At 41.1% G+C, this 16165-nt stretch overlaps 1 protein-coding gene across 1 annotated transcript in view; it reads left to right on the forward strand.

Moving 5' to 3' along the window:
* The window catches only part of LOC144687534 (uncharacterized), a 97819-nt gene extending 85899 nt beyond the window's left edge, over positions 1–11920 (forward strand). The window contains exons 33-39 of the mRNA XM_078553803.1: positions 1132–1170; positions 4159–4194; positions 5290–5424; positions 5836–5997; positions 9624–9668; positions 10737–10799; positions 11867–11920. Coding sequence (XP_078409929.1) covers positions 1132–1170; positions 4159–4194; positions 5290–5424; positions 5836–5997; positions 9624–9668; positions 10737–10799; positions 11867–11920 — 534 coding nt within the window. The remainder of the gene's footprint in view (positions 1–1131; positions 1171–4158; positions 4195–5289; positions 5425–5835; positions 5998–9623; positions 9669–10736; positions 10800–11866) is intronic.
* The last annotated feature ends 4245 nt before the right edge of the window (positions 11921–16165 follow it).

Raw genomic sequence — 16165 nt, forward strand, 5'->3', positions numbered from 1 at the left:
GCAGGCGAAAAGGCCAAGCGGCCTTTGAATTTTTTAGGAAACCTCATCCATGCGCGGGATGAGGTTTCCAACAGCTATTAAAAATTAAATTAAAATTTTAATAGTTCATTAATAACATGTCCCTGCTCATGTGACAGAGTCACATGAGGGGACATGTTTTATAACATTTTAAAATTCCTTATTTTTAATTTTTAAAATCTTCATCTCCCTGAGGCAGCTATGTGCCTCAGGGAGCTTTTCCTGCGCGCACCCCCACGCATGTGCAAAGTTCCCCACTTGCCCTCCTCACACCCCCCACAACCCCCCACACAGGCAGCGGTGGGCGCTGCAGCACACGTTTCATGCTGGGCGGGCCTTAATTGGCCTGCCAGTGTGAAATTGCTGCCGGGCCTCGATCACAGGCGGCAGTCGGCTTCCTGACTGCTCCCACTCGCCCCTGGCAAGCCCGCCCAATGAGGGAAAAATCCTGGCCTTAGTACCAATTACCCCACTATAGGTTGCATTAGCAGAGGACGGGTCATCTATGCCTCTTTCATTCCAGGGAAGATATGTTTAACGTGGAGATTTAAAAGGTGTGAAGAAAAAATTAATTGAGAAAGGAATAAAGGACTTAAGGCTCACCATGAGATCTATCTTTTCAGAAATAATTGTTTCCATGCTAAATCTGAAACTTGGGAAATGATTGCAAAGCAAATCATTTGATGGGATAGGATTGAGGATGCTATGTTTGGAGCTTAAGAAGAGAAAGAGATGAAAGGTCAGAGGAGCAATGACCTATTACCTAAAATAGAGTGGGACCAGAAAGATTAAGGCTGCAGTAAAACGATGCTTCCATGATAAAGAGCCATTTTGCATTTGGTGCAAGTTTCTGAAATAAAGTTTGACAATTTATGTGTTGCTCAATGTAGCTTGATCACAACACATGAAGGAAAACCAGTCAGGTTGTGTTACAGGTGTGTGACTCTCCCAGGCAGAGTTTCCCCTTCTGCTTCAGCCAAGCAATACTTTAGGCCCAATTGCCAAAGGCAAAATTGCCTTTTATGTTATGTTCCTTGCTTGCATGAATGAGCATCCCTCTTTCACTTTCAATTTATTCATTCGATATTCTAATGCTTAACCAATTTTTTTAAGGGTGACCCTGGACCACAAGGAAAAGGAATTGATGTCAAGGTAAGAGTACTACAATGAATAAGTCCTATCTGAAATAGCTTTAGATTATATAATATACAGAGACTTTGCAATCCCCCTATATCAAGTTCAATGTATTTCAGTTTCCTTTGACATGAAGTGATAGAGATGGAAATTTTACTATTAGCTTCTCCGCGAATCTGTGGTCTCATCCTGTCATGTGAGATAACAACATTAGAAGACTGTAATGAGGAATTACATTCTGGGCATGACATTATTTTGGCACCAATAGCATCCTTATAGCCTCTTCAAGATAGAAGGATTATCTCAGGACTTCAGAAGAACCATTTTCTGCCTACGGTAAGGGCTTCCCAGAAGCTACTTATTCATTTACTGCTTTGGCCAATTTTGTAATTCCCTCAGTTACCTTGATGAAATCCACTCTGTCCTGTATTTTCCTTGTTGAAGATGGCAAGGTGGTTATCTGCCTCTGGAGTCCATCTGTGCTACTACATAGAGGTGAATGACTGCAGCCTGTGGTCGATTCTTATTTCCCTCTGTGGACAGCACAGCATTCCCACAGTAGTTTAGAAAAGATCAGGATCTTCCTTTATGGGGAATCATCAGTGCATCCCCACATCCCACTATTTTATAATGTGACTCACTGCTGCTCCGATGAGTTGTGTCACAATTTTTTTCACTTATTTAAAAGCTGCCTTATTAATTCCTACAGTAGAGATGTACTACCGAGAGGCTTCTTTAGTTGAACAACAAACTTTATTAACAGAGCTGCTGGATTAGCTGCAGACCTCTAATAAGGCTACAATATACTCTCTAGACTAGGAAAACTCCGCCCTTTATAAGCTTCTCTGTGCTTGGGGCTGATTGGCTGTTCTGACTATGTGACCCTTACTCAGTAGGCTGGCCTTAAAGCAACAATCACCACACCTACTTGTATCTCCTTCTCGGATTTCCTGCTTTGATGGAATTTTACTTGTGCTGTAAACGCTGTGGCTTGACCCCTTCTTGAGCAACCTTTTCAATTTTGCATTATCCCCTATCTGCTGAATGATTGAAGGAAAAATAGGAACGAAACTCAAAGTCTAATTGCTCACAATTTAAAGAGTAACTTGGGGTAGATTTTGCGTTGGACTTATTTTCAATGAACATTAGGCCCCTAATTCACATCGTGAAGGGGCCAAACAAACCATTTTAGGTAGCCGCCGAGGACATGTAAAGAATTGGGCTCCACAATTTTAAGCAGGACAAATGTTCCAGCATTTGTTAGGCTGCAAAAGATGGAAATGATGTTGTGTGACGTACTTCAGACACTTGCAATGTATTTAAATATTCTGCCCACATTTGAATAAAACAAATTTGATGCTATCTGTCAATTCCTGTCAGAAATACTGGAAGTTGTGAGAAACTACAGATTGGCTCCCAAAGATTTGTCCACCAACTTCCAGCTGAGATTAGAATTCACTCCCTGGTCTTTGATCGTAGAACGCAAAAGTGTGAAAGAGCTATTCAATTAGTCTCACCCCCACCCCCATCCTGCTCTTTCCCCATCCCCTTGCAAAGCTGCCCTTTTCAAACATCCATCCAATTCTCTCTTGGAAGTTATTATTGGACCTGCTTGCCCCACCCTTTCAGGCAGTGCATTCCAACTTGCTGAGCAAAACAATTATCTTTATTGCTCCTCCTGGTTCTTTTATCAATCATCTTAAATTTGTGACTTCTGTTTACTGACCATTCTGCCAGTAGAAACAGTTTCTTTTAATTTACTCCATTGGAGCCATTCATCATTTTACACACTGCTATTAAATCTTCCAACCTTCTCTGCTATAAGGAGAACAACCCTAACTTTGCTGGTCTCTCATCCTTGGCATCATTCTGGCAAATTTTCTCTCCCTTCTCTCCAAGGCATTGACATCCTCCATAAAATACGGCGTTCAGAATTGCACACAATACTGCAGCTGAGGCCTAACCAGCGTTTTATAAAGGTTTAATATAACTTACTTGCTTTTGTAATCTATTCCTCTATTTATAAAGCATTTTTAACAGTCTTCTTAACTTATTCTGCCATCCTCAAAACTTGGACAGAATTTAATTCCCTCCCTTGTGGCGAGTTTGGTGCCAGGGAAGACAATTAATCAGGTGGGAGGATGGCGGGTGGAGGGCCCACTGTCTTCCCGCCTCACCCCCAATTCAGTTTGTGATGGGAAGGCTCGTGGATGGCTTTCCCACCATACCACCAATTCAGGCCCTTAAGTGGACAATTATTGCCCATTTAATGGCCTCATCCTGCTGCCACTGGTATTCACCCAGCAGCGGGCAGGGCACTTGCCATGTGGGAAGCCTGTGAAGCAAACCCTGTCAGGGTTGCTTATGGGCTTCCGTGAGTTGGGGTGGCTGGTGGGTGATCCTGTGTTAAAAGGTATTCCCTTGGCATTACTGACAGCAGCCACTGCCTCCCTGGTGGCGCCGCCAAGCAATGAAGATCTGCGGGCCTCTGATTGCTTGGTAGCTCTTGGCGGCAGGACCGCCGCTCACAGGGCCCTTGATCATGGGGAAGGCCCCCCACTGCCCAGTTAAGTGCCTGATTGGCACTTGATGTGGCTGGTCTGACCAAAAGGGGTGCTGTGGGGCTCTCGCCGGCCCTCCAGCCGGCAGGCGAGACTCCAGCCACCAAAATTCCGCCACTTGTGTGTGTGTGTGTGTGTGTGTGCGTACCCTTAGATCTCTCTGTTTATGAACCTCCTTTAAAATTGTACCATTTAGTTTATAAAAATGATGAATTGGCTTACCTCCCCAGATGCCTAGACATCACAATTGGTTTCTGCACCCTTTTGCTATGGAGACAATTGACCAGTCAGCATGCTTCAGACTGGCGTTCAGCAGGAGAGAGGGAAAGGTGGAAAATGTCTGTTAGTGCTAAATTTTTCTTCATATACCTGCCTGCTGTACAGTACCACTTATCTCCTGTTAACCCTGTCAATATTATTGATTAATTTTTTTTTCACTCCACAGGATTTGGAAAAGCTTTTTGACATTTATGGTATAAAGGTACGTAGATGGTTCAGTATCACAAACTAGTGATACTTAACCAACCACCGTAACTACTGCAGCGGTATATTCAAAATCTAGATAGTAACACAGATATTGGCAGTCTGTTAGCCTGAAGTCAAGATCAAAATCAAGGTTCAACTGCCCAAATTTTTAAAGGGGAACTTGGAGTAGATTTTGCTCTAGACCTATTTTCAACAGGGAATAGGTCCCTAATTAACTAGTTAAGGGGCCTAACTGATCAAATGACATGGCATTGAGAAGGGGTTCAAGGGTTCTGAAGAAGAATCATATTTGACTTGAAACATTACCTCAGTTTCTCTCTCTACACAGATGCTGCCACACCAGCTGAGTATTTCCGGCACTTTCTGTTTTTATTTCAGATTTCTAGCATCTGCAGAATTTTGCTTTTATCACATCTAACAGATTATCTGGCCATTTTCACATTGCTGTTTGTGGGATCATGTTGTGTGCAAATTGTCTGCCACCTTTCCTACATTACAATTGTGATTTATGTTCATAAACTGTACTTCATTGGTCATAGTGTGCTTTGGAACTCTCCAAGGTTATGAAAGGCGTTAGATAAATGCAAGTATTTTCTTTAAAATGTTAATCCCTATTCCATTAGCTGGTCTTTGGTGAGAAGCCACAAGGCTACCCACTGGCGCATGGAGGAGATGACTACCGCCTTCTCAAGGCAACTTCAGATGGGCAATAAATGCGACCTTGCCAGCATTGCTAATGTCCTGAATGTAGCGGTTTCTATGTGGCTGTATCGAAGTAGAGACTCGCTGCAAGGCCACTGCCAAAAGATGAAGCAGCCGGTATAAGAACTCACTAAGATGAGACCTTGCATCCTGGCTCTTAGTCTTGACCAGTGAACTAATTTTAATATTATTTGATTATTTTCTTAAAAAGGAGAAAAGAACTTTGAATTAAAAAGCAAAACAATAAACAAGGATTATCTGACAACATTTTCTGTATTTTGTTTAACAAAACCTGCGATGCAATCAAGTTTATATTCCATGTATGGTCAATATTCCAGCCCATTCATTCCTGAAACCATGTATTGACTAAGTGAGATCTGTTTTGCAGCTGTCTCTTTTAAAGAAATTAATCGATAAGCTTCTTCAAAGTGGCGTGGAGGAGGTTCTGCAGCAGCTCTCAAGCTCTAAGAAAGACAAGACCACAAGGAAAATCCAGGATTTAAAACAGGTGGCTGAGTTAAAAGTGAGTTCAAACAAGTTCTGTCTGAGGTGTATGGTTTTTGTGGGGTGAGGAGGGGTTGCAGTTGCAATGTTTATTACCATGAATCCCACAATGCTCATTATTCCCTGTATATTCACTCCAATACCCATCATTCCCTTCACATTCACTCCAATATCCATTATTCCCTGTATATTCACTCCAATACCCATCATTCCCTTCACATTCACTCCAATACCCATTATTCCCTGTATATTCACCCCAATACCCATTATTCCCTGTATATTTACTCCAATAGCCATTATTCTCCACATTCACTCCAATGTCCATATTTTTTTTTGTTAGTAATTATTAATTTAAAAATATTATTTTGCCAGTAGAATCAGCCCTATTGGTACATCCTAACCAGGACATTTTGTTCTCCCTTTGGTATAGGTACAGGGTTCATCTCTGAAGTATGACATATCTAGCCAGCCTCTCCCTGAAGTGGAAGGGATGGTAGAAGAACTTGATTTAGATACAGCAGATCCTGGTCATTTGGGCTTAGCTCATTTACACCAGAATGGAAGTATTTCATCCCATGGTGTAAAGGTGAAGGTAAGAGCACTATTTTAAGGAGAACATAGACAGTAATGCGCTAATTACTGGAAATCTATATAAAATCACTGAATAGGCCTCAGCTGGAGTATTGTTCCCATTTCTGGGTGCCATGCTCTACTAAGGATGTCAAGGTTTTAGAGAGGTTGCATATGATAATTATTAGAATGATAGCGAGGATCTGTGACTTCAATTATATTGTCTAGAGAAGCTGGGATTGTTCTGCTTAGACCAAAGAAGGTTAAGGGGAGATTTAATCAAGATGATCAAAATTGAGAGGTTTTGATAATAGTCAAAATAGAAATTGTTTCCACTGACAGGAGGTTCAGTAACCAGAGGGTACAGTTTTTGGATAATTGGCTAAAGAACTGATGGGGAGATGAAGAGAATTTTTATTTAAACACAGCAAATTGTTATGATTGGGAATGCACTGCCTGAAAGAGCAGTTGAGGCAGATTCAACAGTAAATTTTGAAAGATAATTGAATAAATACTTATAAAAGAAACAAACATTACAGGGCTTTGGGGAAAGAGCAGAGAAGTGGAACTAATACGATAGGTTTTTAAAGGGAAGGAAATCTGTCACCCTTACCTAGTCTGGCCTACATGTGACTCCAGACCCACAGCAATGTGGTTGACTCTTAAATGTCCTCTGAAATGGCCTAGCAAGCCACTCAGTTGTAACAAACCGCTATAAAGTCACAAAAAAGGTATGAAACCGGACAGACCACCCGGCATTGACCTTTGCACCGGAAACGACAATGGCAATCGCAGCCCTGTCGACCCTGCAAAGTCCTCCTTACTGACATCTAGGGGCTAGTACTGAAATTAGGAGAGCTGTCTCACAGACTAGTCAAGCAACAGCCTGACGCACAGTGGCAGCAGTGTGTACAACCTACAAGATACACAGCAGAAATTCACCGAGGCTCCTTCAACAGTACCTTCCAAGCCCACGACCACTACCATCTAGAAGGACAAGGACAGCAGATAGATGGGAACACCACCACCTGGAATTTCCCCTCCAAGTCACTCACCATCCTGACTTGGAAATATATCGCCGTTCCTTCGCTGTCGCTGGGTCAAAATCCTGGAACTCCCTTCCTAACAGCATTGTGGGTATGCCTACACCACATGGACTGCAGTGGTTCAAGAAGGCAGCTCACCATCACCTTCTCAAGGGCAATTAGGGATGGGCAATAAATGCTGGCCCAGCCAGCAAAACCCACATCCCGAGAATAAATTTTTAAAAATTTGGATACAGCCAGCTATCCTTGACTACTAAGTAAGTTAGAGAACCACATACCAATAATAGTTGGTGATGCAGAGTTCATTCTTGGCGCAAACTTAGGAAGTCTTTGTCTGTTGTCATTGATCTTACCCACCCCATGATGACTAAGAAGACCAGGAGGATGCCCAAAGCTCTGCTTGAAGAATGCTTGCGAGCGTGACATAAAGGCCCTAAACATGGATTTTCACAATTGAGAAACACTAGCCAATGATAGAGGCAAATGGTGACATTACCTTTGTGTATCATCATGGCGATTGGTGGCTATAGCGGCTTGACAAGATGGCGATGCCGAAAACAGCACAATGTCCCCTGATAACCAGCTCATATGCAACACTTGAGGCAGAATCTGCCTGTCACGGATTAGTCTCTTCAGCTATCAGCAAAAGTGCACCACATGAAACTATTGCATGTATGTGCTGCATGTCCATCATCTATAGAAGGATGCCGACAATGGTACATAGCACATTGGGTCTACCATCCTAGGGACATTGAACTAGAATGACTGAAAAGCAGCACCTTAGGAAGGCTGATGCTAAGCAGACTCACTTGGGCCCCCCTATAGAATGAGACAAATATGGCAGAGATGTGCTTTTCATCGCATTCAACTTTTTAATCTGCTGGATGCCATCAAGGTGGCTGAGAGTTATTTTGACTGGTCCACTGTAAGCATTATTCCATTCTTTCCAATCTCTGGTCACCAAATTTGGTTATTTGATTATTAATAGCCCCCAGAATCAAAGCAAACACTTCCCTCTCCACGGGGCATTGCACCTTCAAAAGCTTTGTACTTTCTCTTAGTTTTATTCATTGATTCTTGTTCCCTGCTTATGCAGGAGGTGCCTGAGAATTTAAAGAAGGAGAAAGGGTAAGAACAGCAGACCTGAAATTTCAGAAGCAATCAATGCTGAAGGTAGCAATTTAACATCAGGTCCAGAAAGGAGCAGTTTATCGCTTACTGGAACAGTATCTGATGGTCAGATCGCGGCAAGCACAACCAGGTTGGGCTACATTCTGGGAATATACTGACTTGCATCAATCCAGCTGGCTTAAGGTCATGTGTAAAAAGTAACAGATGGTTGCCATGGTTAATTGGCCCCGTGATCCTCCAAACACATAATTCCTGTCTTTTCCACTGAGGTTATCCAGCAGAAGATCAGAGAACTCATGGACAGAGCATAACCAGCTATCAACAATGATTTTCAGTGTTCCCCTGGGATCTCTGCTGACTGCCTACCAAAGCTATGGCAGGAGACTGGAAAATTCAGGGCCTTGAAGAGGAGACCTTTCCCATTTGCAGGGAAGGAAATTTAGGAGAGCCACCTGCAGGCCTTCTTCTGCATCAGATCATTACTTGGTTTCAGGACAGGGCTGGTAATAGAAATAAGTTAAATATCTTAATAATCAAAGGTCTTATCCTCCACAAAAGAAACCATTGGAAGAAAATGACAGCAACTGTCCTGTTAGCTCAAAGATCAAGTCTCTGGCCTCATAAATGCTAAGGCTTTTGATCCTAAGTGCCAGAGCCAATTGTATTAAAAGAAAATCCAGACCCAGGGAATGCCCGCAACAAAGAGTGTAAATAACTTCACATTAAAGGACCCGATTGCTTCCGACCACTGCACTCTCCCCAATCTCATCACTGCCACTACTGACCTGGCCCCACTTACCCCACCCCCCAGCTGCCCCCGGTCTCTGCTTCTGAAGAGACCCACACAAACACTGGGGCCAAGCCCTAGCCCTGACCCATGCCCTGATCCCCCAATAACATATACCAGAGGGCCGATGTTTGGCTGAAGTCAAGGTGGAGCATATGCAAAAGTGCCCACTTTTAGCACCCTAGCATATTTTAGATGGTGTGGAGAACGCCATGCTTGATGCCAAGTTCACCAACTTTAAACCTCTGCATATTGTCATAGTCACCCCTACCCAGTATCTATCAAGCTTGCACAGTGCAATACTATTCCACACAATTGTTGCGAACCTTCCTCATGAAGTCGGTATTGGATGATCTGGAATATTCTTTGCATCTATTGACCACTCTCAAATACCCTCAACCAATCACTCTTTAAGTAAGCTGTGATTTAATGTACAGGCCCTCAAATTCCAGCCTAACGCCCAAAAAAGGTTGTTTTTACTCATTTATGTCTTTCCCTCAAAGATCTGCTCATCTCGCTGGGAGTTATGGGGAGATTCAGAACCAACACTGCATAATTTCTGGCTGTAATATATATCTATACTCAATGTGATTCAAATAACTTATCTACTGTAACCTAATGTGTTCATCTCATTTGTTTTGTGTGACATTTAAGTTTTCCTTTCATTCTTGCATCTTTAAACAGGAAAAGCAAAAGGCCAGGAGACATAAAAGCAAGCAGACATTAATGGTAAATTTCCTCTCTTGTTGCTAAACCACCTCTTACTCTTACAATGTGTTGAAATCAAGACTCAAGACTTTACCTTGGCAAAATGAATAATGGTAAATGGAAGTCGTCCGGGCAAGTGCGAGGTTGTTCACTTTGGACAAAAAAAAAGCCTGAGTGTTTTTAAAAATGGTGAGAAACTAGGAACTGCAGAGGAACGAAGAGATTTAGGAATCCAAGTATACATATCATATTATATATATGTATATGTATGTCTGTCTGTCTGTCTGTCTGTCTGTCTGTCTGTCTGTCTGTATGTATGTCTGTCTGTCTGTCTGTATGTCTGTATATACGTATGTCTGTATATATGTATGTCTGTATATATGTACATCCAATGGATCAGTGTAAAGAACAATCAAAAAGGCTTATGGAATATTGGTCTTTTATCTCAAGGTGGCTGGAACACAAAGAGAAGAAAGTGGTGCTTCAGTTGTAGAAAGCTCTAGTGAGACTCCATCTGGGCACAGTGCCAGAGAAAGGACATGTTGCCCTTGGCGAAGGTGCAACATTGATTCACCAGAATGATATGGGGGCTTAGAGGATTTTAATTCTGAGGTCCTAGGCTCCATAAACTTGGCATGTGTTGCCTTGACTAAAGAAGATCGAGAGGTGATTTGGCCGAGATGTTTAAATGTTAAAAGCGTTTGATAACAAGGAATTGTTTCCCTGATGAAGCCATCAAGAACTAGGGGACACCATCTTAAAATTAGAGCTGGGTCATTCAAGGTGAATATTTCACATAAAGGCTAGTAGAAATTTGGAACTGTCTCCCACAAAAGGCTGTGGATTGTGGGTCAATTGGAGCTTTCATGACTGAGATTGATGAATTTCTGTTGCATGAGGGTATCAAGGGACATGGAGTCAAGGCAGAAAAATAGAGTTGATGTACAGATCAGCCACAATCTAATTGAATGGTTAGTTGCAGGTTGGAGGGGTTGAATGGCCTACTCATGAACTCCTGTGGTATCAATTAGGCTGCGAAGGGACGTGCATTGGGCAAGTATCTGTGAAACTTTATTCCTTATGTTGCAGGCAGATAGTCCTAGTCTGGATTACGTTTTCGATGTCACTGATACAGATCATCATGAGTCAAAGGTAAGCAGTAATCAGATCAAGTAAATTTCTGAATACAACCTGAGATGGTAACATTGGTATCGTAGAACTAATTCCAATCCCAAATGACAACTCTAAACAGTTTCAGGAACCAAAAAGGATCGCATAATAAACCCCAATTTCAGTTCTTTGAATGAAGCGCCTCTTCAGCTGTTATCTATTAATCTCCACTCTAATACTTTTCTTTCCAAGTATTAACAATTGCGACAATTAAATCGTTTTGAGACTTTAAAAAGTGATGTAGATTGTATATCATTTGAGGAAAACAGAGTCCAGTTCTTTTTAAGAATGAGATACATAGGGAGAGTTTATGGTTTTCACAAAAGGACAGACTGGTATCAGAAAGGAGGTTGAATTGACAGTATTTAAGAAGATGCAAGTAGGTCATGATGGGTGCCATTTTGATCTTTCATCCAAAACAGGCAAGGAGTTGGTGGTGTCCACCCAAAAGGATGATTAAAGTAGAGGCTGGACCATATTCAGCTTCAGGCCTCATTTGAGTACCATTGGTGAGAGCCCTCATTGGGAACTGGTGAAGAGTTTACTAAATGGGCAGAGGGGTGGATGTGGGTGAAAATGGCAGCTCCATGAGCAAACCAAGCTGAAAGGTTGGCAGTAAAAGGGAGGGGAGGTACACTGGGTTGGGGTCTATTTAATGGACAGCAGTTGGCCACAGTATTATTGTGTAGCCAGGAAAAATATTTTCCCACTTGTACTTGAAAATTGCAAACTGTGTCCTACAATTATTGTAGTTATTAATTTATGGTTTTTGTCAATAATAATACTGGTTGTTGACCCAAATATCTCTTTCCCAGCCTGTGAATCAAGATCAGTCAGTACTTGAAGAAAAAAACCTGGTGTAATCATTTACCTCTTCTACGTTTTAATAAATAAGTGTCTCAACCTGGTCAAAAGAAATTGTCCAAGCTTTACAAACTGTTTGAGGTGGAAATGCCTTCTTGCTAAGCTGCAGGCCCTCAAATGGAAGATGCGTCTCTGCAGAAGCGTTCTACTGAATTAAACCTAATTTCTTTCCTTCACTTACACAGGATCATTCACATACCCACACAGATCCAGATTCTGACAGAGATTTGGGAAATTAAGCTACTCCATTCAGTTTACCAATTCAAATGTGTAGTGTTACGTGAAGCTTTAATTGCCGGGATGCTTTGACAAGTGATCTGGACTTCAAAGTGAACCTATAGCTCTTCACACATAATTGCATAAACAGGCTTCTCTTTTTTAAAAAAAGGAAACTGACATGGATTTGTAAAAGCTGTAACAATCAGTAATTTATTACCTATGGCACGTAAGAACTCAGATTGAACATGGTAAAAAATATGGAAAGGTAGATGGATATGACACATAGGAAGATAAGGAATGAAAACTAAAGGTTTGCTCAAGGGCTAAATGTAATTAGGGCTGTTTGAGTTACCTGAATGTGACTCATTGTTTAATTTAATGTCAATTTAAAATGCATGAATAAATTCATGGTCTCGTATGGAATGAGCTTGTTGCAATGCCAAGGAGCAAAAGCTTTCATATACACTACTCCCAAAATTGTTTTAGTAACGAAGGCCAATAATATAGTTCACTCAGTAATTGGCAAAAGTTGACTTGAGAGCAAGATGCATGCATTAAAATTAGGCTGATTGAATATTTATGTGTGAATGCTTAATTAATTCATATAAAATTCATTTCAGAGGTGTTACCCATCTGTATTAAACAAGTTAACATTACTATTAAAATAGATGTCCAGAATACAATTAAGTATTCATATGATAATCTAATTTCAAGTCAACAGCTTCATTCCTCATCACATTGGCAAATTAATATGAAAACAAAATTAATCAAGAAATTATACTGCTTTTATACTGTATCTTAAGCTTCCTAATTGATCAGTAATTGTTTCAATGAAGTAGGATATTTTGCTATTAAATAAAAGTAATTGTCATCATTCTAAATGGAAAAAATGGCTTTTAATAATTAAAAAGGAAACCTTACAAAAAGAAAAACAGAATTTAACTTTAGAATGTCACCAAAAAAATCCACCTGATTCAAATATTTAAGCATTAAAAATGAAAGGGTTATTGTGAGTGTCAATGGATTTTTTACATTAAAAGTGTCTATTTTTCTGGACAAGGTTTTGTCCAGAGTTTTTAAAAATATTAATTTCATCCCTCACCATTACCGTGTAACTAAGTGAAGTGGAATGGATTTCTCTTCTGAAAATGTATTGACTGACAGAAGATAGATGAGATGTTCCAGAGGTTTGCTCCATTCTGCTATGTTATGCTGTGACAATAACTACAAGGGGCATGCAATTAATCCTAGTGAAAAATAAACCTCTGGCAAAATCATAGTTAATGTCTGTTTGATCTTTCAGCCGTCCAATCATAATAGAGTTTCCCTTTTATTCTTATCACATTATCACTCAAGAGACCAATTGGGTATGAAATGTTGTAGCCCTTTTAATTTGAAGAGCAAATGTATTTAGTGCACATTCACCTACCCAGACGTTATTCAGGCACTTATGTGATTTTGTGTCCATGGATGGAAAATTATGGGGTATTAGTGCACTAAGTCCCATTCGTTACTCCACTGAGCAAGGCTAATTCCTGGAGCACACATTCACAAAATTTAGCCTGTAAACTCTAATTGTTTTACGTGCACAATCTAATTTGTGGATGTCTCTTAAATCCATTCACACTTTTGCTTATATAATTGAAAAAACAAGGAAGTTAGGGAGTGATCATTAGTGGTATAGGTGAGCAATGGGATTTAGAGACCTGGTCACATAAAAGGTTAGGTCACAGGTGCAAAACATGATCAAAAAGATTAATGGAATACTGACATTCAGGATGGTAAAGTACTTAAAACAATCAAGCAAATGAACAGGGTGTACCAATTATTCCTTGACCAGGGGAATCCAGAATCAGGGACCAAGGCAGACAAATTTGCATATGTTACTCTGCAAACTTGCGTCAATTCCTGGGTAGCCCACGCAATCCTCTTCGTTGATATAATTGAAGAACACTGCTTGGGCTGAAGATAGTGGCCCACAGTACTGCCTGCCCTGGAGAACTGACGTAAGTCTGTGCAGAATGAATTTCTGCCCCATAATCTTAAAATAAGTTCTAAATTGGTAAAAAGTAAACAAATCATGAAAAGGGGTGTGAAAGTGAGGAAAGCACTGTCTCCATATACGATAGATGGGCAATTAAATGAGCTATTTAAAAGAGAAACATATACTTAATTGGTAAAATATTATTAAGGGATATTTAGAGCTGGCACGGGTAACAAACTAACACTGCAACCTCAATTGACCAAATCGCCTACTCCTGTTGCTATGGTTAGGGGTGAGGGGGCTAAGCTGGATTGCTCATTAGTTTATAGCATTACTCTTTCATATTTGGGATCTTAGGCCAAACCTAACCTACGATGAAAGGATTTAAGCCTCCTGACTGGAAATAAGAATCGTGTGAGAATCATAGAATGATACAGCACAGAAGGAGGCCAATTGGCACATTGTACCTCTTTGAAAGAGCCATCCAATTAGTCCCACTCCCCTGTTCTTGCCCAGTAGTCCTACAATTTTTCCACCTATTCTGTTTTGAAATTATTACTGAGCCTGCACCCAACGCCCATTCAGGCTATGAATTCAGATCATAAGTTGCTGAGTTAAAACGTTTTTCCCTGATGGCAATTGCATCAATTGCGTTAAAGTTCTAATCTAGTTTCTCGTGGATCAAGTTGACAGCTCAAAATTGCTCTGATTTGATACTCAATGGCTCTAAACTAGCAATCTCACTCTGGTACCAGTAGTTTGGAAATGTAAAACTGCATCAGCACAGTACAAAGTGCTGTGCTGAGTTGGACTTAGGGCAGTTGTTAGGACAGAGTTTTACTCTGCAGCTAGCCCTTGTTGTACATGACCCATGAGTGACAATAGTGGATGAATCTGACATTCCCCATCAGCACCATCCCTCATTTCGACAAACACAATCTTCTTCTCCAGGTAGCATCCTCGATTATTTGAGGACATCGAATCTTAGCTTGTGCCATGATTTTGCTATGGAGCAGGGCAAGAAGGCAGACCCCAAGTCTACCCCAGCTGAAATAGGATCAAGCCCTGCCTTGTTGGTGTTATTCTGAACTACACGCTAGCCATCTAGCCAACTAAGCTAACTGGCTCCCCAGCAAACTCAATAACTCATCCAAAAAAGTAAAAACATTACAGACTAAAGATACACACTGAGATCTATCAAAGAGGAATGGATTTATACAGCTCCTTTTCCTGAAAATTCACACTTCATTTAATCTGGCTCTCCACAAACAGACCAGCACAGCATAAAATCAGGAAGGTCTCCGCCTCTGAGAAAGGGGTCTAAAAAGGATCTGCATCCAAGAAATTAAGAATGGATTAAAAATGTCCTAAGGGTTTCCAAATTTGATTTACCAGTGTGTATTTTCAAGCCCCCCAAAATATCCTCTTAAATATATGTATTGCTGAAAAAAAGAGACATGTCTAAGCTTTTCATCTTGCACTCATCAGGACACTCGCAAGGATATCAGTATAAGGGGGAAAACAACAATTTATACTGTATGTGAAGAGAGTGCTGATTGGTTGGCAATTGGCATTGCCATGCAGAATGGACCACTGACAGTGCCTGAGAGTTAACTATCAAGCATTGTTTGAAATTTAAACCAGGCAGCTTGACCCTGATTGGTCAAGGCATTGCCCTGAGGAATGAGTCCGCAAATGGCTGTCACTTAATTTGTTTAACTGAATCAGGCACAGTGTATGCACATGTTCTTTCTGTCTGCAAAAAACAGGGTCCTGCATATTAATATACGTAGCTTCCAGTACACGCTAATGCACCACATTGCGAGCCCGACTGACAACCTTAAATTGGTTATCAGTGTAATTCTTAGCACATTGAGGATTATTTAGTAAATGTTGTCCAATTGCAGAATCACATCTAATGTTGGGCCTGAATCTTCTGGTCGGCATGCAGGAGCGGGCGCCACTCGCTGATGTGTAAAATGATGCGTGGTGACATCGAGCGTGCGTCCCGACGTCACCGCATGTCATTCCGATCTTCAGTTCAGCGGGCGCACACCAGAGTCGGCTGCATGCCCGCCGGACTGTCAAAGGCCTATTAAGGCCATTAATAATCTAATTAAACTGGTTGTCTGGGCTGCCTGTCCAACCTTAAGGTTGGCGGGTAGGTGAAGAGCCCAGGCGGGCTTTGCATTTATCATGAAACCTCATCCACGGGCGGGATGAGATTTCATGAAGGCTTTATAAATTGAATAAAAATTTTTATTAAAATTCGTTGACATGT

This window comes from Cetorhinus maximus, chromosome 12 (genome assembly GCF_964194155.1).
Source record: "Cetorhinus maximus chromosome 12, sCetMax3.hap1.1, whole genome shotgun sequence".
Classification (NCBI taxonomy): domain Eukaryota; kingdom Metazoa; phylum Chordata; class Chondrichthyes; order Lamniformes; family Cetorhinidae; genus Cetorhinus; species Cetorhinus maximus.